This window comes from Opisthorchis viverrini (assembly GCF_000715545.1).
Source record: "Opisthorchis viverrini unplaced genomic scaffold opera_v5_19, whole genome shotgun sequence".
Lineage (NCBI taxonomy): Eukaryota > Metazoa > Platyhelminthes > Trematoda > Opisthorchiida > Opisthorchiidae > Opisthorchis > Opisthorchis viverrini.
In genome coordinates this window covers 458,664-481,649 of record NW_008751675.1, presented here as the reverse complement: position 1 = coordinate 481,649, position 22,986 = coordinate 458,664, and the positions used below count along the sequence as shown (strand labels likewise).

Genomic DNA, 22,986 nt, shown 5'->3' with positions numbered 1-22,986 from the left:
TAGTTGGCTATCGAAGAGTTTTCAAAAACCGGCACGTTCCGAAACACACCTATGAGAACACCAAGCCCAGTAGGCTTCAGCGGTTTAGGAATTCGGCCGGTTGTCCTAAGAGATGTAACTCACGCTCGTGGAAATTGCGAACAAAGAGTCCTCAGGGGCACCACCAATCAGTAAGCTGTGGATGACCGGAATCAAATCCAAGTAAGCGAGAATGTAGATCCTAGTGGGGCAGCATGAGCCGGGGTGAACAAACACCACATACCAGTGATGTATAACGCTGGTAGGTCTAATCATTCCAGGACAACACTGTCCAAATTTGACGGGCATTTGGAGAACGTGGTAATTTCTTATGGCTTAAATTTACGACAACTCGTTGTTTTCACATCATTCAAACAAACCATCGCAAGTACGTAGACAATAGTGGAGGTTGGAATGCACGTAGCTATCCCACTATTGGCAAATTCTTTTGCTGCATGGTTCCCGAACTGCGTCAAAACTTCACGAACTGATGAGGTTCTTATATCAAAAGGGAAACGTTGCTCAGCGAAAATCTCTCTTCCGTACTTCTACGGAAAGAGGACTTCTCGATGGGCTCCAAGGCTTTCCCAAATGGCTGAGCTACAGATTTTATTCTTTCTGGCTTGCCAACTTTCAAATAGTTTCTCGTTTTCGTTCAGCTAATGACCCTCAAACACAGATGTAGTGGTTTTGATAGTTATTCCTAACCTCATTCTGGCCCAAGTGGTTAGAGCGCGAATTTACTGACCGGAAGGTCCGTGGTTCGAATCCGTCCTCCGCCACTCGACTTCCCCTGTCTAGGCTTGAGCAACCTGGCAGTATCCCAGCCCTCGTGCTTCCTTCGTGTGGCATGGCAGCTAGGCACCGGAAGGGTGCTACAGCTGAACGCTTTCTTTCTTTTCTCTGGTCTTGTCTAATCGAGCATTTTGCACCGGTCGGACAAGCGTTGAACCCATTCTTTCTTGTGTCGCGATTAGAGGGTATCCAGTTCGTTCACAGGCTGATTGTCACGTGACTCGCGTAAAGATGAAGACAGCTTAACCTAACCAACAGCTGTCATGTGGTGTGTGAACCGCGAAATGACATGACAAACTCGTCACCATAGTGACGATCAGAGGTCATCTGGTTACTTGACCTCTGTGAATCACGTGTCACCCGTCTCGTTAACGCCAATCTGAGCACAGGTCACTAGTAGCATCAGTGTGTCCAGAATGGTTGGTCTGCAAATTTTAGATAACCATCTCTTGAACTTAGGCCAAAGAACAATGGAGAAGAGTCAATGCACAGGAGTCCAATCGGAAACACTGGGTCTTTTAAGAAAGACACCGAAAAGCGTCACTGGTTTATGCAGTGCATTCTGACTGTTGCACCCATCCAACAGAATTGTTGCTACAGCTCACAAGAACAAGGCGCTAACAAAGGATTCCCAACTTGTGGGACGGGGTAGCTCAGCAGCAAGGTAGATTATGAAAGTCGTTCAGAGCCGATTAAACGAGATTAAGTACCACACGGCGCATAAGGTTGCGGAAAGCTCTTCGACAGCCCACAACCGGTTTCGCTCTTCTTGGGGCTCATTGCGCTTCCGCCTGTCACGTTCTTAAGTTTGTGATAAAGTACACAGGAAACTGTGTAAAAACCTCAATGCCTGCACGCCGAGTATAGGGTTTCAAGCATAGTTGATGGTGTTGTATTACAAAATCTCCACAAGGACATTGTAGGTTAAGAGTGAATCTGCGCCGGGTTTGAAAAAATCTGGGAACCGCATTTCTATACTTTTGAGTGGAAAAATGAGTAGGCGGAGTACCTTCATCCGAATGTTTCAAGGTGCTGGTTACTCAGTCATTCAAAAACAGCTGAATGATCTGTATTCGTTGTCGGTCGAAAAGTGATGGCATAACAGAGAAGCACCCTACCCCTACTCATCATATATTCACAGAGTACTGAAAGCTGCGCTCCGTTCGCCTACCGGCAAGCTGCATGTCGGAGCAGCTGTTTCCAGAATAGGGTGTTCCTGAGACGATAAATTGGGAATAAACGAGAACTAGAAAGTGAGCTCGCAACAGTGATATTCTGCAGGCAGTCAACTTTATCAGAAGTTCATTGCTTACGGCGCACCCGGAGAGAGTTGCCAACGGTTTTTAGAACTCTGAATTCAGGTGAGATCCGACCGAGACGTGATATGCACCGGGTGGCTTCCAGTTGTTGGAGGTTGTTTACGAATCCATATCGATAATAGCTTACTTCAAGAGGAGTTGAGGTTTACGGAACTTGATAATGATGAATTAGGTTTCTGCGACAAGCGTAGGGGGATACATTACTTGGGGACATAGAAGGATTTGAAAGAGGCAATGGAGGACGAAGAAACCGAAGATCTTGATCCTGAAGAAAAAATATAGATCTCCCATGAGTCGAAGCTATTTTCGTTCTGTCGAAGAAAACAGACTACTTGTTTGTGTGAGCGGAATAAGTTCAATCTTGACGACTGAAACAAGAAACACCAGCCAATAGAGACAGATTGAAATTCTGAACTTTCGGAGAAAGTGGAAAAAATCTGGTGTAATTTAGTACTGCTAATTGTTTTGTTTCCTTTTTCATTGCATGGCCGAAGGTTTGAGCATGATGTTGATGGACACTAACCTGGCAACGTGATGTGTCGATCTGATTGGTTGGCTGGTTTGACGACTGGAAACGCAGAACTGTATGTATCTGAAGATTACCTGGTTACCTGGCGATTTGCGTGAGATCAATCTGCTCCACAGAACCTCAGACAGATTCAAATACTGCAGAGGATCAACCATTGATTTTCGTTCCATTACGCAGATTTTTGGAACCACTGTGTGCCTCAGTTGGCGCTGAATTTGTACTAGCAGCATCTACCCGCGGACAACCTTAGAGTCAAGTAATACACTCTGGCGTGTCAGCCACAATGTTACAAGACACTTGGCAGTTATCCGGTTGGAATCGGTAACCATACCCAAGCGTCACGGCGCTGATAGGGTGATAGCACTTCCCGTTTTTTCTCACCTGGAAACTCCAGTCAAGTAACCATTAATCGTAACAAATCGTTATTCAAAGTCGGTCAGCATCGGAAAACACTGAGACCGGACGGCAATGATGGGTGATTAAGGTATGAAGGGATAAAGTAGAAACGAGCCGTTGCGCGATACACCAGATGTATTTTGCCGTATTTCGTCGAGTTGTCACTACAGAACAATGCCAGAGAAATGAACAACGGTCCGTCCACTCGGAATGTCCGAAGCTAATCGATCAATCATGTACTGTAGAACAATGCCAGATAAGTGAACAATGGTCTGTACACTCGGAATGTCCGAAGCTAATCGATCACCGAGATAATACGCAGCCCTGTCTACAGAATTCTGGTTTCCTCATTGTGATAGCAACGTTCGTGGTCCTCTTTGCAATGTGAAAAACAGTTGCTGCATTGGCACAATGCCTACTTTCAGGCAAATCACGGGCTATGGGTGATCGATTGTACACTTGTCTCAGGGTTTGAGTTTGTATTTGGACATGGTGGGTCGGATTGGTTCACACGCTGCGGTGTTCCGGCTGTCAAAGTCGAATTCGCTTCTCAGTTCTGTCAACGTAAGTGACCAAACACCCACACGAGGTTCATCATTATGCACCCAAAGATATACGGCGAAACACACCTGGTTTGTCGTGCGACAGCTCATTTCTGTGCGCTACCTTTAAGATGATAACGGGGAAAGTTCCACGGTCCATTAGCGAATATACACTCATTGGCAAACTAGTTTGGTTTTTCGAGAGACTCACCTGGAACCCAGCTGAATCTCTCGTTTGTGATGTTCTCGGTCGTGGGCTGTCGACGGATTTTCAGCAAGCTTATCAGTAGTACATTACAAAGATTCCACTGTCCATGTTTAGTGCCTCTCTAACCAGTCGTCGATTTTAGACGCAACACAGAATACAGATTTAGGCACTGGTTAGAATCTTTATTCCTCCTGGCGCATCCATTGCACAACTGAACGTACAATCTGATAAACTTAGCCTGCTCGGAAGACATATTTATCAATCGCTGGCAATCGGAATGGAACGTTCATCCACTTCACGCAACTGGATCTGGATGTTTTGTCTGCCGATGTTTAAAAGTCTTTAGGTGTCTAATTATTGGACGGGGATCGGGTTAATTCGGAGTTTATGACGTCTGCCCTTAAAAATAAACTCAGAGGACAAATACCAAATAAATGCGCTACAATGACAGACTACTCGCAAACAAATCGAGCAAAATAGTGCTGCGACGCTCATCTGATAATTTAAAGGACTGGAACTATTCTGTGGCATGGTATTTTGGAAAGAACATTAAACTACTGAGTATTAGGTCTTGGAGATGAGTATTCGGCCAGCACTGATCATCGATTAGTTACAAAACCAGTCTTCCAAAGTTAGTACGGGTGTAACGGTGGATACTACTGACGAGGCGTGCGAGTAGTGTTTTCACGTAAATCCGCTTCGCGTCTCTTGAAGAGTGAGACCTATTACGGAATTTGTTGAGTCGCTTTGTAGCATTTGCTTGCATTTGATTAACAGTCAATGAATATTCACGAAAGTTCAGGAAGACGCGTTCAAGAAGGAGATGGATATTCAGTTTTGTAAACAAGGTGCATATGAGAGTTTTGCTCCCCTGTGCAATAGTCTGTAACTGTTCAGTTGGTGACTTTTAATAAATAACTCAGCAGCGAAGGCCTTTTCCCCTCACTGGTAGTTAGCAATGCAAAGGCACTTAAGTTTACGAGACTTACAGCAGATATCTCACCTTGGTATTCTGTCATCCAGTTCTCAGTTTTGTTTTTTTGAGTTTTTACCCCAAGCTGGAGATGGATTCTAGTTAAAAAGAAGTTCATCTGCACCAAACTCTCTACCACGAATACGAATACACAATGACAGAAACAAAGATACGGCCAAAATGAAAGGTGAATTTTTTATAGTTACACGGGAACTCCCAATTATACATTGGCCTCATTGTGTAAATTGTGCATTTTGAAACAATGCTTAATAAATTTCCACTTGTGAACCTTAGGTTTATATTGGTCTGCATCCATATTCTCGTTCCTTTCGAAAAGCGCAGCTCAGAGAAATCGATCACGAGCAAACTAATGGAAACACTAACCGGCTAATCTAAAGCATTTTGAAAGTGGTTTCACTAACACGCAAATGCGATCAATACAAGCGTCAATTTGAAACGCCTCTTGGACAGTAGGTTTCATGTATAGCTGGAAGAAACGGGATTTCAGTTGAACACTATTAGTGTCAAACAGATACAAGCACGAAAGGAACGCGACTTTGATTCATGTCTTCTACATTTGAGTTGCTAAGGCCTTGGGGATCTAATCTGTGACAAATAGATGCATTTGATTAGCTGGAGAAAACCCCATTCATGAGATACAGCTTGTATAAATGTAATGCGCCACTCATGAGTTGCTGAAAACTCTTCGACAGCCCACGACCGATTTCGCCCTTCTTGGGGTTCATAAGGGTAGGCGCAGTCCCTGAGTTCCCCTCAAAATTATGCTCTACATCAACCTAATTTTCATGAAATGTGACTTATACACCAATTTGGTTTTGACAGGAGGCCACCTGGAACCCAGCTGAATCCCTCGTTTATGATGTTCTTCTCAACTGAATGTGCTGCACCAGGTGGCTTCATGTTTCAGTTTAGAAAATGTTGTAGGATATCTCGAATATCGTACAAACTGAAACACTAGGTGGCCTGATGTAGGTGGGCCTCCGGTCAAAACCAACTTGGCTTACAAGTGAATGTATAAGTCGAAGGTACACAGTATTACGACGAATAAACCGCCGACGACAAGCGCCATCAAACGAATGTAAAAGCAAGAAAATAACTTGGGATCACGACGATACTCGAGGTACCACAGTGCATTATTGTTGTATCTTTTTGGTCACGCCTTAACTTAGCCTGTCAGACGAGAAAACAGGGAACCTGGGACGAGGCCGTAGTCAGGACAAACATACAGAGCTTTTGCTTAAATACATAGGATGGCTAAACAGCCTGTTTCGGTCATTCGTTTGTTCGTTCTCTCCAGCCAATGGTGACTTCCTCGTCATGACCAACTCCACACTCCGATTCCGCTGATCGAATGCTGCTAAGCCGTGTTTGGTAAGTACCAGCAATCCCGAACGTGTGGTAACGTGAGGACACGTAGTTCTCTGCACATACACTTTTCGTGTCTGGACGCCTCCTGACAAGTATATATATCGAAGAGCTTTCAGCTACTTAAAAAGTGATGTGCTGTGTGAATAGGAAATGACCTAAGTTTAACTAGAAGGCGACATCGCGTTCGCCAATTGCAGTGGCTGCAAAGCTGTTCGCAGGTGACTAAAAATCCGGATGGTGGCTTTGGAGGCCACAACTACGCGGGAAGCTTACTCCATGGTTCTGCGAAACACCATCTGATGAGATATGGGTAACGAAATATGATGCGAAATCGGTCGTGGGCTGTCGACGGATTTTCAGCAACCTTATGAGTAGTGCATTACAAAGAAATATAATGCACTTCTCAGGCCGATCCATTTGAAATATGGCACTTTTGACAGACCTGTACGCAACTTCCATTAGGGTGGTTGCGGCATCCGGAAGCTCGTTGACCATTCGTTCAGTATGGATCACCAGTCAATGTGCCCCCCTGACACCCTATTAGCTACGTAAAACAGCAAGCGCAACTAACTCGACTTTAGTGATTTTTGACGGATAGGGTTCTCTCTAAACAATGGGCCGCATTCGATGACTAACGATTGGTTCTGTGTCCAAAAATATTTGTTAAGACTGGTGAAATTGCGAAAACCCAGTGGCTATGAATAGCACTGCGGAAACAGCGAAGACTTGGGATTAACCAATATCGATCTGAATTCGATTCCACCAGGCATCTCGTGATGTTGCGAATGGACTTCCACAGCCCACGGGAATGCTGGGAGTATCGACAGACTATCATAATAGCCAGAACATTAGGTCTTACGAGTTTCTGTCCTCACAATTCGCTCCACCAATACGTGGAGGAACAGGCGAACGATATTTCAGGTCAGTATATGTTCGACATCGTGTTTTCAACTGTAATCTGTGTCGTTATTGTTTTAATTTTGGACTTTTTTGGATACGTATGAATTTAAAATTTTACCACTGTCTTCCATTGGGGGGAATGCTTCGTTCTGATGCCCATATAGTTCGCTGAGGGAAATATGGTATCTTCGGGCCAAACTAGATGTAGAAGCCTTGGCATAGGAATGCAAGACCTGAATTTTAACAGTGTTTGTAAAGTCTGTTGTCTTACACAGCTTGAACTTAGTTTTAATTCTGTCAGAGCTGAGATAAAGTATTCATCAGGCAAAACAATTTCTGATCATAATGCCAAATCGCCTTAGAATTCACTGACAACATCCGCGAGAAAAACGGCTTATTTATGAGGCAGAAAGAATGGATAACTGGTAAACTATGTTACTAATATGTTTTTGTAGCTGTTCGCAGTAGCTCGCTTTATGTTGATTTGGTCGAAGGCGAACATTCGTTGGATGGGCGAATGTCTGATCCATGAAAAACCACCTCGCTGATGCCATTGTATTGTCAACTACCTAGGCATATTTCGTGATAAGACAGTGCATTCTGGGTTACTTGTCTAAGCCTGATACTTCGTAGTATGTCAGATTAGATCGTGATTATTTTGTTTAGGCAGTGTCCATCTTGCCTCTCACGATCGCCTGGTATTGGCTCCTACCACTTTAGTTCCCTCAAACAAGTAGCAACATGGCTGAGAGCAACGAAGTTGTTCACTGGCTGGCGTGAATACTCAACCAAAACCAGTACAGGAGACATAACTCCGGATGTGGCTGATAGACCAAGAACAAACTAACTGCCTCTGACGGTTTATGGTTGTAGAGGGGATGAGGACACTGATTTTCTCCTAGCAGCACTGATTATGGGCGAAAAAAAGCTCGTTTAATTCCCGTTCCTTAAAGTTTTGGAGAAATTCCACCGCAACTAATCCATATTTCGACGGCATGGCCAAACCAGATAAGTTAAAAAAAAGCGATAAGATAGCATGGACTTCACCCAGTCCGAATAGTTTGAATGGATACTTCATAGCTTACAGGTTTTTTTTTGGTTTTTACCCAGAATATTCGGGTCCACCATTGATGGTCAATGTCCATGATGACTAACTAAACTACGCGACAGCGGGCAATAAGCTTACCGTGTCCTGACGCGGTCACTGAAACTAGTTCACATAATCCACCGGGTGACGTCCTAACCAGTTAATCCCTAAATCCAAGTGTCTGGAAGCATGTCCTGCTACCACCAGTGCATTCATTTTAGCACAGATTGTAAGTGGGTGTGGTACTCAACTCACAGTCTAAGCACAGTAGGGCTTGGCTACCTGAAGTGTGAGTGAGGGACGGTCACTTCATGGGTAAATTTAGATACCAAGACACATGCTGTGATTTCCCTCTGAAGAGAAATCCCAAGTCGGGGGCAAGATGGACCAAGTGGTTAGAGCGCGAATTTACTGCCCGGAAGGTCCGTGGTTCGAACCTGACCTCTGCCTCTCGACTTTCCCTGTCTAGGCTTGGGCAACCTGGCGGTATCCTAGCCCTCGTGCCTCCTTCGTGTGGCATGGCAGCTAGGCACGGACAGGGTGCTACAGCTGAACGAAGAAGTCCCAAAATGAAAGTAAGGCTTACATTGACCTGTCTTTTTTCTAAATGCTGGACTGCATACAGCCGGAGCACTCTTCTTGACCGAACCCCACCCATATGCAAATGCAGTTTTCGTCAAATAATGCACACCGGTCGTATGCACATAGGAATGGGTCGCATATTCCTATGAGACTCTGAAGTATATTCGATCACTCGCTCGCTTCATTGGAATGCTTCACTGAATTCCTCATGAGATCTTGTCACATCAGACGGCTTAGAATTCAGTCACGCCAATTTTCAACCGGCCATTACAATAAGGGGCATTCTGCCTTCATGCTCAAGCTACCTAACCGCACGTTGTAATTTGGGGCCATTAGAGCTAGATCTCAACGGAAACGGTGTGAAGAAAAATGCAGCTAGCTGCATCATGGAACTGCTGTAGAAGCGAACCCTGACGATGTCACAACTGGTATGCCTGTTTTGCTCAGCGCACTCCTGAAAACAGACTCGAAGACTGGGCCGATAGATATTCACTTGAAGCGCTCAGTTTAAATTAATTGATTTTAAGTAGCGGAGCCAACCATGATACCTAGAACTACAAACTCAGCTGGTACCATTTTTGGGACGTTAGACATCGCACTAGACTGTGTCCATCATATGCCTTACTACGACATAACATCAACTTTGGTTGGAGCCATCGATCAAAGCACTCGACAAATGTGCCGTGGTGCGTGCTTCCGAAGTACAAATCACTGGGTAAGACGAGGCCGAAGTACCTCAGCAAATGGTAGACCGTACAATATGTATTCGAACTCTCTCAGAAGCATACTTTCACGGATGCAGGTAGCGCTTGTGTGCTTCTAAGTTTGCTTGTTATGAGCAGTTGAATGAGGTCAAGCATGAGTTAGGTAGCGCTTGTGTGCTTGTCATGAGCAGTTGAATGAGGTCAAGCATGAGTTGTGTTTCGAAAAAATCACTGACTTCCCAACAGTATGGCTCGATCATAGTGTGACAATCAAACGGAACTCAGACTCGAATTTTGATTCAATCAGTATTTCGCCACTTGGGATATTCAGCCCGTTGACCTTTAGTAAACATGCATTTCCCAAAGAGTTGAAACTTTTTAGCCTTGAGGCGTGAATAATCGGAAAACAATAATTAAAAAGCAATACTAGTCGAAATTCCAACCACTAGTGTGACAAAAAATTGGTGTCATCGAGTAGTGCCAGGCGAAGTTTACTACTAAATGAAAGCCAATAAGTATGTGCTGAATCGTGTCGAATCTGTCTAATCGTCTGCAATACCGACACAAGACCTTGAGGGCTAAGCAGGTGCTAGTGTAGTGGTTTAAATGAAGATGACTTCGTCGGCTCAGTACCAACAGACTGTGACGAAATCAAACCAACTTGCCCGACCTGGTGGTCGAGCTTGAGTGCTGCAATGATCCCGCAGGCTACACTGGCTGGGACTTCGTTCCACAAGGTGAAGCCAAGCCGGGGAGGCCAAAGGGGAGCAGTCGGCCAATGGAAAGGGAGACTCTGTACTATGGGTAGTCGTGTTATGAGGCGGTCTGGAGGAAAGTCGTACTCTCTCCCCTGTGACAGGTGTACGAAGGCAGTAATGTGTTTCTCCCAGGCGACCAGCATGTCCATTTTCATCGGAGAGGCGATGCTGCCTTTTCCGAGAAAGGGCGGATTAGAACGATAAACGAGAGATTCACCTGTTTTCCAGGTGAGTCTTCTGCGAAAACAAATTGGTTTGCGATTGAGTATATTTCACTAATCTTGTACAATTTGGGTTCAAGTAAAATATAAGGTCGAAGAAACATTGGGGACTGCGCCTTCCTGATGAGCCACAAAAAGGGTGAAACCGCTCGTGGGCTGTCGAAGAGTTTTCCCCAACCTTATGAGTAGTGTATTACGTCTGTATGATGATGAGACTTAGTCAAAGCACGGCACAAAGCTGAATTTTGCTCTTGATTCCAGAACACAGAGCATGCAGCAGCCGTCCACACAGGCGGATATTTTATCGAACACAATTGATTAATCGATTGTGCTCGGCAAGACCTGAGGACAACTCTGGAACTAAAGTGGTTTTGTCGACAAGTCACGTGGTATTTTACTTGCATAATAGCGATGCAACCAGCTCTTTAATGTTTCGTTTTAGCAAATATTGTGCAGAAGAAATGAATTCATCCCACAATACTGTTAAACTCGCTGCCTTACACAAACTAAGAAAATCGTTCAACTGCAACGCCCTTTCGGTGCCTAACTGCTATGCCACCCGAAGGTTGCACAAGGGCTGGGGTACTGCCAGGTTGCCCAAGCTTAGACACGGGAAGTTGAGAAGCAGAGGTCGGGTTCGAACCACGAACCTTCTGGTCAGTAAATTCGCGCTCTTATCACTTGGGCCAGGGGTTGTAGAGATTTTAACAAAAAAACTGATATATTTTAGTTTTGCAGCATATAGCGGTACAGCTCCTGAAGTTTGCACTTCAAAGTCCTGGTTATTTATATGACGCGGTTTAGTCATATTGACTGGCTCGTCTGAGTAAACACACAGATACTGACCCATCCAAACACACTTGAGTCAATGCAGGACTACTGAAAAACCGATGAGAACGCGCAAAGGTCCACAATAACACACAACGCGCACATCATCCAGCACTCCGTTATTTAGGAGTAACAACCATATGGCTATACCATGTGACACCACAATCAAACAGGAAAACATCAACTATAGGTAGTCGATATGGCACTTTGGGTCCATGGCAGAGATGGGGTCAACGCTGCTGCATGGAACAGTCCCAAGAGTATCCACAGCGGTTATCATGAGACAAATGAGTTTGTCAATTGCATCGTAGGGGTCACATTTTCAGATATTGTGTTTGCGCCGTCTTCCATCGCGGTACACGAATCAATATCCAGGTCATTTGTTTTCTTGATTTTCTCTGGTCATATTCAGCATGGAACAGTCAAAATTACACACATCCTCCAAGGTAACTTTGCGCTGAATACATGTGTAGTTTCGATTTCGCATGCGCGGGAAGTTGCGAAAATTACCAAGACTGGTCAAAAGCTGAGAGCGAAAAATGAGTGCACTTCAGGGTATGCAGGGCCTCCCACAAGTGGTGGTTTTTTCATGAAATGTCGAGGGAGCCGTGCCTCCGAATAAGTCCTCCCTTTGGCACATATCTGGCGTTTTGTCATGTCTAAAATACCTGGCATGGGTTTATACCGTCATATCTATGCAACAATCAAAACTCTGGGGAAAAACAGATCTCGTTTATAAGAATGACAGATCACAGCAGTGTCATGCTAAACTATCATTTACTCTTCACTAGAAAGCTAGATAAACCAAGCGTTATTCCTCCATCTGAGTGAGCTATGTGCGTCCAGCGGGAAGAGGAATGATCTTTGAAATTACAAAATTTCCTTTGTGACTTCGGCTATTATAGCCTTCCTGCACCGTGTCAATGGGGATCCAAGCCAGACGGGTTGCTTACAGGCTTTAGTATCACAGAACATCACCTTCTCCCTTTCGTGAACGCGTAACTATTGACATTCATCCGCCACGACTGTTTCACAACTATTCTAATCAAGGGGGCCTCCCGACACTTGTTTGTTTTGAATACGTAAACCACGGGACGTTTGCTGGTAATGCCTGACGCCCAAATGAAAACCAAGGAAACTAACGCTTGTCTGCGGCTCTCCACGATTTCCCCTCGGTAGTTGGGGCCACACCTTGTGGGAGACCACATTTGCTCCGTAACTTGCCAATCGAATTTGGGCATCGAAATTTCCGCTTGGCCAGTTCTAGTACAACGCACCAGTTGCTTATTTCGGCACCAGATGAGTGCATATGACTAACCCGTCCCACAAACACAAAGGATTCCGGTGCTATCGTAAACTATCATACTGCTCATATGGGAAGCTCAACTCATCACTGTGCGAAAATGGTGGTCAAGAACACAAGATCATTCCCGGCTGAAACTTTAAGCATCCAGTATGCCACGGGCGGCTTAGGAACAACCACTAATTAGTATGAGCAATCGATATCGGAGTCAGCATGACAACGGGTGAAAAGTATGGATCATGGTGAATTGGATGAAAGACGCAAACCTACGCTGAATGGGGCATGAACGAACAGTGGGGAGATTACATTTGTGAAATGCGTGATGGGTCAGACACCCATAAAACCTGTCTTGCGGCGGTAAAGTCAATCATCGTTGGGATCAATAAAGTGGCTTCGATGGCGTTCGGTACTATCAGATTGCAACACTAGGAACTCTGTGCGCCTCCAATTGAAACTAACCATAGATTCAGTGGACATCGTATTGAAAACCTGAACAGCCTAAGTCGAGCGGGAGTGAGGAAAATCAATAAAAATGGATGGCCTCGATGGTGCTTTACGCTCGAGTCGTCGGAAAACAGACCCATTTGTTGTCGGTTTGGTGGAACAATGCTATGGGGGCCTTTAGTTTTGATCACCATGGGTAAACCATATCACAAAGGATATAAAGTGAATCACCTGTCATGGTGAAAGCTTTTCATTACTCAGGCTAAAATGTCCACCTGTTAGTTGAAACCAAAGTAAAGCAATCACAGCACCGGTTAATGTTGATTGGCTTTGACCACACAAGAGAAATGGATTGACTGTCATTTTGACCTTGCTGATTGGATAACGCCCAGGACTACAGAGAAGATAGGCTTGTTTTCCCAACACCAAACGGCACAAATTAAGTGGTCATTATTCCACCAAAATAGCTAACGGCACAAATTAAGTGGTCATTATTCCACTCTCTTTAGGTCAGACCGGTCAACTATAACATTGTGCAGTTAAATTAGCTCATCGAGACCCAACGTCGGTTCGCTCGTCATTACCTTAGTGTGCCGAATCCGTTCTGCAAACGTGTACGTAGAAACTCCCGAGAAACTAAAATACAACATACTCCGAAAACTAAGACCCTACGACCAACCTAATGTTTCCAACACGGGTACAATGTGCGTCAACCACAATCTAATCGGAATTCATGTTACTTGGGCTAAAGGTCAAGATACCCAAAAGCAGAAGGACAAACTACAAACACAAGTCTAAGTTGAGAACTTATACGACCAAGTTAGTGACCTCATTCCAACGGACTCCGAGCAGCTACACTGGTAAAAAGCCGAATTGGCAAACTCTTCGGATCGCACTTTTATTCGGCAGTACTGCTGCCTGGTGTCCGAACACTGTCGGACTACCAGGGACTTACGATCCATCAACTCCCTGTTCTCCCTACAACCCGAAGAAGTTATAATTGACACTACAGATTACTTTCCAGAAATTATCCTGCTTGCTGACTAATGGATGCGGCCCCGGAAAGCTAGTTGGTGGGCAGACAGACAACGATTAGGTCAGAAATACCGAAAACGCATGTCCCAATACAAACACCTCAGATGTATTAGGACACAACCAAATCGAATGAACAGTTTTTCGAAGTTACACAAACCCGGAGCACTACTGAGACTATTTTTAAAAGCGCCAAATTGCTTCTATCGCAGGTAATCTCGATCGACCCCCTGGCTCCCATCCGAAAAAGTCAGTCCCACATTGCTTGAGGGCTTCCTTCGAACGACACCAGGTACTTGATGACCTAGTAGTGAACCGCTCGAAGAAACCCCACATTGACCTTGATTGCTGCCTACTATGTAAAACAGCTGACCATATCATTCCAACTAATATCTCCTTGGGCATTCCGATTGTTTTTACCTAAATATCTTGTCATTGTGGGCTATCTGCAGGGGAGTAAACGGTGTGCACTAAGTCCAATCCTGGACGACGTCTTTCTAGCAAAGATGAAAACTCAACTGTTACAAGTGTAGATCACTGTAGATGCGATGAATTGACGGTATTTACCCCTAATAAGCATTTCATGTTACTTTTTGATATTCACCCCAATTGTCTGCATTCCGAAAGGGTAAGACAAATAGCAGTTCAACCTTCCTTGACATACTATACACCTGACATCCGGAAGGAAGTGGTGTCCGTCGTAACACTACGTGTGCTAGCCACCCTTTTACTCGAAGAACGAAACCGATTATGGGCAAAGTCAGCTGCGCTGGTCATTGCCATCTATCTGGATAGAACATCAATGCTTATGGACACTGTAAAACATGGCCCAGTTGCGAGCATGTGTGTAAGCTGTTGCCTTCCATGCTCTCATTGTTTTAACAGAGATAGTCTGTGCAACCGATCAACTACCGAGCAAGCATTTGCTGAAGAGGATCCTGTTAGCCAATAGCTACTAGGAAGAATTCACTGCCTTACACATTATCATAGTCATAAGGTTGCTGCAACCTCTTCGAAAGTCCACTACCAGTTTTGCCTTGCTTAGGACTTATAGGGTAGGTGCAACCCTCGAGTTTCCATCTGTCTTGTGTGCTACCCAATTTCACGCAACTAACGAACTACATTCATTTGCAAATTACTTTGGAAGACCCAGCTGGATCTCTCATTTATGGTGTTCTTCGATCGTCTCACAATGGCCTCAGAAAGAGCTTTGCTAAGTGTGTATCACCAGCAAGCCTCAAGCATGATGCCCAACCCAGAATTCTGGTACACCGTCCGACGGAAAAGCGGATCACACCAAGAAACCCAACCGAAATGAGTCTCACATCTCCCGGAAAGGCATAATCGTTAGGTTTAATCGAAGGGTTCCGTTGAAGGAATAGCTCAAATCGAACATTCACACACAAAAAACGGAGATACTCATTGCTAAGAGCAGGATGTTTAAAACACAGAAAGGGTGGTAGGTGAGTGATGAAAGGAACAATATAAAGTAAAATAAGAGCAAAACCCAATAACATACATCGTAGAAAAAGTTGAGCAAACTGCAAATTATAACCAAGACCAAGGTGATACCCAAACACGACATACAGAGAATACGAAAAAATACGTAGAATAATCTGGATAGATATTGTAGCACGGGATCTGTACATGAGGCATTCACAGTTGTAGAGACAATGTATCGATTAGTAATGTCGAATGAGGTGGTGGTGGTAGTGAAAACTCCCGAGAGTTTGGTGGTGGAGAGCGAGTAATAAGCAAGGGCTTTGGTGGTGAACAGTTTGAGATGGTCATCACCATTGAATGTGGGGGGGGGACAGGAAAGTTCGGAGTACAGCAAAATCACGGTCAATACCGGCGCGCAAATCACGCATACCGTCTGGAAAAAGATCCACAGCACAAGTGAAAGACGAATAATAATAAGCAAAGGATGTTTGACTACTGTGTGAAGGATTAACCGATCCACCAGTCCGAATAGTGATCATGAAGTATGATAGCAGCTGGTAGGCAGTAAGAAGAAGCCGTGGCAAGCAACAGCGGAATATCATGCGGAGAGCATCTGAAAGAGAAAAACGGCATGTGATTTCGACTTCTTCAGCTTCCTTTGCGTGGTGTACACATAGCGATGCCCCCTTTAGACTCCGTAGGAAAAGTACCTACCATGGAACCCTTATTTCCCAGACAACTGAAATGGTTCGAGTAGACCGAAACAGACCAATTTTCCAACTTATCAGATCGACATATCACCTCATTTTGTCGGGTTGTTCCAACCCGGAACCGAATGACAGCAATTTTTATTGAGAAGTGAGCTGCTCTGTCGATAATATTATCACCCCAGTAAAAAGTGAACGATTACAGATTCGAACACAATCCGTTTCAGTGACTAACGTCCACACAAACAAGCCATATCAGTTGAGCAAACGATAGTGAGGAGCAATCAGTGGATAAAGGGTGGAATAAGAGCGCTCAGCTGTAGCTGAACCATCCGTTGCCTAGCTGCCATGCCATCAGAAGGGAGCACGAGGGCTGGGATACTTCCAGGTTGCCCAAGCCCAGACAGAGAAGCCGAGAGGTAGAGGTATGGTTCGAACCACGGACCTTCTGGTAAGTAAATTCGTACTCTAACCACTTGAGCCATTTCGGGTGGAATATCAAACAATGGCATCTTTTCTATTGCCATAGTCACGATGACACGTTGTATTTTCGCACAAGTCAGCTAGTTTAGCTTCCCAACAGTGGCTATGGGTCTGAAAAACCAAGAGTAAAGACGAAGTGGATCAACCCGGACAAAACCCTAACATTGGAGCAGCGATCCATGTTAGTCGGTGCGCGAAATGCCCCGCTTAATGCGATTTAACAAAGGGATGGAAAAAAATATCACCACTTTTGGTAAACTCGGTTGGAATTAGCCCATGCCTGAGCTTTTGCGTACGGTCACAAAAATTGGGAACTGAATGCTCTTAATGCACAGTAACATGCCGAACATAGAAGCAATAATACGGATGATACGATTTCTTATTAATTTGGTGCTATGGTTTTTCGATAACAATAAATCTCTGCAAATAAATCACGAAGCTGAAGTTGTGACACAATGACAATAAAATCACTTTCTACGGTAAATCCATGTTTCGGGTGCTTCATTTTGCTTTCGCTCGATTTGATGAGCTTAGCATCTTCCATAAACTGAACAACAAGTGAATTAAGAGCTAAAAACGATAACAAAATCTTACACCACAGACTGTAAGCAGCACAACCGCCTTCGCCTGTCCCTTCACACAACCACAACTGCAGCGACACTAGAGCCTACACTACGCGCCAGGAATGCGCATTTGTATTCACATTTCTAGGGAGATTGGAACACGTATCACGTCATTTAACATAACTTGCTATTTCACGCCTTGTCAAGCCCACAATCTTTGGGCTGGGTTAAGGGGGCGAGATGGCCCAAATGTTTAGAGCGCGGATTTACTGACCGGAAGGTCCGTGCTTCCCACTTGAAGTAATGTCGCATCAAGGGACCTAGCAAACACGAGGTAATTCAAAACGAACCCAACGTCCAAACACAATACTCGGTGAACCTCTGAGTAATAGCAAGAGCCGAGCCCGGATACAATGATCAGTACCAGCGTTGAACTGAGACGATAGATTTTCATAAAGGAAACTACTCACAATTTCTTTCCGGGCTGGGTTAACAGCAAACTGTCTAGAAATGCATCGACCCATTGTCCCAACCTAGATTACACGTGATTTTGTCTTGTCATCGAGTTGAACCTTCCCACTTGAGCGTTCAGCTGTAGCATCCTTCCTGTGCCTAGCTGCCATGCCACCCGAAGGAAGCACGAGGGCTAGGATACTGCCAGGTTGCCCAAGCCTAGACAGGGAAAGTCGAGTGGCGGAGGTCGGATTCGAACCACGGACCTTACGGTCGGTAAATTCGCACTCTAACCACTTGGGCCATCTCGCCATCCCCTTCCCACTTGAAGTAATGTCGCATCAAGGGACCTAGCAAACACGAGGTAATTCAAAACGAACCCAACGTCCAAACACAATACTCGGTGAACCTCTGAGTAATAGCAAGAGCCGAGCCCGGATACAATGATCAGTACCAGCGTTGAACTGAGACGATAGATTTTCATAAAGGAAACTACTCACAAGGTTGCTGAAAACTCTTCGACAGCCCACGACAGGTTTCGCCCTTCTTGGGGCTCATCAGGTAGGCACAGTCCCCGAGTTTCCGTCAACCTTATGATCTAATTGAATCGATAGATCTTCAGTACCTTGGTCAAACACTCAAGTTGCCCGTCCAATATTTAATGCTTCCAGGCTATGTGCAGTGAGCAATCGTTCACTGAAGCGTCTGTATCCACAGAATTATTACGTACTCAATCGTAAGCCGATCGTTTCAGTAGCGGTTCGGATACCTGCACACGGAATTTCACTCCTGATAGTACAAGTGAAAGGATATTGCATTTCATCGGTTTGATGTCTACCTTAAATATAAAGTTGGATCGGGCGGAAAGACGAGAATGCGTTTGGGAATCGGTTTTTGGACGACTAGCCGAAACACAGGATCGATGTGCTCTGGTATGTTTCAAGGCTGTCTGGCTGTAAACTATCAGTGAGGTAGAAAAGTAGAATTAATAACAGGACATATGTTCAAGTCTCGTAGGAATGAGCAGTCCATTCTGATGTGCATATCTGCAGTGAAAGCTTACATGATTTTTTTCGGGGACTGGTGCACTTCGTACAGTACAGGATTTTTTGGCATGCGATCATACCTTAATCTAGTCAAATAAGTCTATTTAAAATGTACTATTCGAGAGGAGATCGTCTCCATTAGCAAGTCCGTCTGCCCAGATTTTTCAAAGCGACGACCGTTGATATCAAAGCACTGATGCGTATTCTGGTTAACTTCGCCCTCTTAGAAGACAGGGTGTGTTTATCGTCAGTTATCCAGAAATTCAACTCAGAATCGTGCCAACTGACACTGACACCTGCGAGTTCGTTAACGTTTACGTGGATGCAAAACGTGGAGCGAAAGATCGCGGTTTCAACACTCACTAATGAAGACGAGTGAAATTGATACACCTCACACAAAAAGGTGGCACTCTTTGGAAAAAAGATAAAGCGCTCACCCAATCGCATTTGCCGCCCAGTCGGTTTTTTGAAGCACAGAAGGACCCAGTTTGGTTATAAGATCAGCAAGAACGCGACTCCTTGAATAGATAAGGTAAAGCGCGCCCTCTAAGTCGCGTAGGGCGAGAGAAGGACATAGAGTTCGTTCAGATACTTGTAGAACTCGTTCTAGCATATGCATGACCATCGGTGAAGGAGTGATTGGCTTAGACGGCGGGTAATCAGCATCATCAGGGGGCGTTTTCGGACAGGATGATTCCCGACTAGTCCAACGACTACCTGGCTGAGAAAAACTGTGCCTGACAGCTCGAGGTTGTGCATGAGAGATAGGCATGAGTGGTCCTGCCAGATCCTCCGAAGGGCGGTGAAGAGTCAGGATCTGATAAAACATAAAATCGAAAGAATATTCCATGAGAAGTCATGTAGGCAAAAGTGGATCAATTTTTTTTATAAACAGAAACAATGGTTTCAAAGGAGTAAACATAAGTTGGAGATAAGAACAAACTATCTGAGAGGTCACACAGCTGACATTTGATGTCGCCTGTAGTCAAACTCAACGGTAGAAAACTGTCAATTCGAAAGTGGGATAAAGGTGAGAAAAGTGAATCCAACGAGTACCCGAAACTATTGATAGAATGCATTGTACCGCTCCTTTTTATCAAAAGCTGTCTACGCAACAGAATGTTGACCATAGCACCTGGACTTCGATCAGACAACGCGAACTGCCAAACCGCTTGACAAAGGCTTGAGAATAAGTCGCCCCAAAAATCCGACCGACCTGATCACAGCTCAAACCAAGAAAAACACACCTCGCGCGGCACAACGTCAGGAAAACCGACACAATACAGCTACATGATTTAGCAAGAACAAGCGATGAAGACCATTAGTTTAGCTGTAGCACACTTTCGGTGCCTCACTGCAATCATCGTATCCGTCGAGTTTCCGAAGCCTCCCATCAAATGAACTCGATATCGTTGAGCTACAGAGACGCTTTGCGGGTGATGAACTGAATGGCTTTGAATCAACCGGCGTGTTCCCAAATGACTCCTGTTCCTTACAAGCTCATTTCAAACAGATTACTAAATCATCGTATCCGTCGAGTTTCCGAAGCCTCCCATCAAATGAACTCGATATCGTTGAGCTACAGAGACGCTTTGCGGGTGATGAACTGAATGGCTTTGAATCAACCGGCGTGTTCCCAAATGACTCCTGTTCCTTACAAGCTCATTTCAAACAGATTACTAGAATAAACAAGGAGCAATGAAATAGGTTCTTATTTCCAACTGGGTTGGGAAGTCACGGTACGATAAGTGCTCACGCTGGGGTGGGGGGAAAGGGAATGCAAAATTTTTCGCTTACCTCCACCGTTTTGCTATCCGTATTGACAAGTAAACTTGATGCACACCACTGAGTGGCTCTGCCTTGCTGTGTCGAAAGGAATTTTGATGCATCCGATGAGCGTTTTGCTTGGGACTTTCTGGCCGACCTAATCACACCACAAAGGACCAACGGACCAAGTTCCAACCACTGATTCAAGTGCTTACATAGTCGTTCCTTGAAACTGTCGATTGACTCTGAGGTAGCCTGCAATGCCAAACCACAGCAGTACCGGTCAAGTATTGAGTTCCCAATAAGGCAATGGTTCGTAATCTGAGGAGAAGCAGGAGAATCCACAGCCATACAGGGTGTTTCAGCACTGGAATGACCCAAACTGTGTCCGCTTCGGGAAAGTTCTGCCTGTCGGGAGTTTGAAGCGCCGACGGATGAAGCATTGCAGCGGGGGCTTGCTGCACAGGAAGAGCTAGAAGGCCGTGACGGACCAGCGCCAATAGCTAGCGACGGTGAGCTATCGGACATCCCTTTAGGGAGCAAAAGACCGCTAGGATTGGGTGGATGATCGATATGCCAGGAAGGGACATGTTGGCCCGGAAAGGATTCCGAAGGTAAACAGGCGCACAGTTCATCTTGGTCGTCGACAAATTTTCTGTTGAGGAAAAGATAGGAGGAAGGGTTATCTACTCAGTTACGCCGGTCACATTATACCGTAAAATTAACTACTTGCACAGGAAAACTGGATGCTGAACCCCAATGAGGCCCCTGACATACCTTCCTCGACACCATAACGATTTGGCGTTGATAACGCTGACCCCAAAAAATGAAATTTAGGCTATCATCAGAGTTCAAACAGAGCTAGGAAAATAGAGCATTCGCCAAAGGACCCTACGTCATTCGACATGCGGGCATAGTCTAGGATCGAGTGGTCGGTGGAATGAAATCCAGAAGGAGCATTGTAATGTCAACTAAGAATAAGAAACACCAAAATGACTTTGGTCGATGATTAGAAGGGGAAATATCGCTTTTTCAACATCATGACGCCGTATAACTGCAACAAACTGGATCACCGTACTATTGGCTGGACATTCAATGATCCTAAGGAGAGCGGGATTAGGGATGAGTATAAACAACGATACTGCTAATTCAGACAGGCTCGTCGTTCATTAATAGAGATGACGACTCCCTATGGGTGGCTGCTTGCATAAGCTACTAGCCGGTCTGGGGAACATAAATGCGCACTGAATCTCTCATAACAATACTCATCATCATCATCATCATTCATCTACAGCATGACATAAGTGCTCAATACCGATGCCTCATTGTCGTACAACCATGATTTATTTGAAATCCTTCATGTGAAGAAAAGAATAGGGGTGGGCGGGGAAGGGAGTTAGTGTTAGCTCCCTACAATTATTCCGAGGTGCCTACACCTCCAGTCATTCACTCAGGCAATCTGGATAGAAACTGGCAACCAGAACGCCACTGACATCGGTTGGCAGCCATATCTTTCAGCGACTCGAACCAGGCGCAGTGGGGATCACGCGGTCCCCATCGTGGAAGGCGAGTGGCACCAAAAACACCCAAACTTCTCGTCCTTCATACCCCTCAGCCAGGTCAAGAATTGGCCAGCTCCCTTTTTCCACTAATCTGAGTTGGTCATGGAAAGTCGTTTCTCTTCGACAAACGATGGTTAGGCATGCGCAACACACTTACCAACCAACGCAGCTTCTGGCGCTAGACAATGGAAGTTCCTGTTGCACAACTGAAAACTCGATCTCTGATTGCTCGTGACGAATTCGCCGACACCAACCCACACCAGCAGTGAGCTTTAGACAACGATTGTCGAACACTTGAAGACGTCTCAGTTTGGCTGCCCGAACAGACAAAGTCTCACAACCAAACAAAAAACAGCCCGCACTGTGGCCTGAGACACACGTCCCTTGAGATTTAGGGATATACCGACTAACACCATAGGTGTCTCAAATTAACAAACACGACCCGAGCCTTGCAGATTCGTGCATTGACCTCATCTGTCGCACAACAATCAGAACTAATACAGCTTCCAAGGTATGTAAAACGCTCCACAACTTCCAGTGCCTCTCCCTGGAGCGTAAGTGGCGTGTTCAGTGACTGTATGTCCACGAGCATGACCTTACATTTTGCGGATGCACAGTGCATACCAAAATACGGGATGACATTGGTCAGTTCATCCAAAAACACCTGCAACCTCTACTCCCCTTCGAAGGTCAGAACGTCATCCGCATATTCCAGATGGACAAGGTTTTCGACACAGGCCATCTGAACACCAGGGTTTTGGAGACCCTCCAGCGTTCGTCTCATTATTTCATCGATCATCATCATCATCATCATCAACGACAGCATGACATCAGTGCTCAGCACCAATGCTCCACTGCCGTACAGCCATGACTTATTTGAAAGCCTTATTGTAAAGAAAAGAATAAAGGTGGATGGGGGAGGGACTTAGTGCTT

The 22,986-nt window shown here is 45.1% G+C and overlaps 1 protein-coding gene across 1 annotated transcript in view; it reads right to left on the bottom strand.

The window, feature by feature from the left end:
* Window positions 1-22,986, bottom strand: part of T265_12853 (hypothetical protein) — a gene marked incomplete at both ends in the record, with an annotated part of 47,707 nt that overhangs the window by 3,938 nt on the left and 20,783 nt on the right. The window contains 2 exons of the mRNA XM_009165888.1: window positions 19,161-19,540; window positions 20,521-21,145. Of these exons, the coding sequence (XP_009164152.1) occupies window positions 19,161-19,540; window positions 20,521-21,145 (1,005 nt within the window). The remainder of the gene's footprint in view (window positions 1-19,160; window positions 19,541-20,520; window positions 21,146-22,986) is intronic.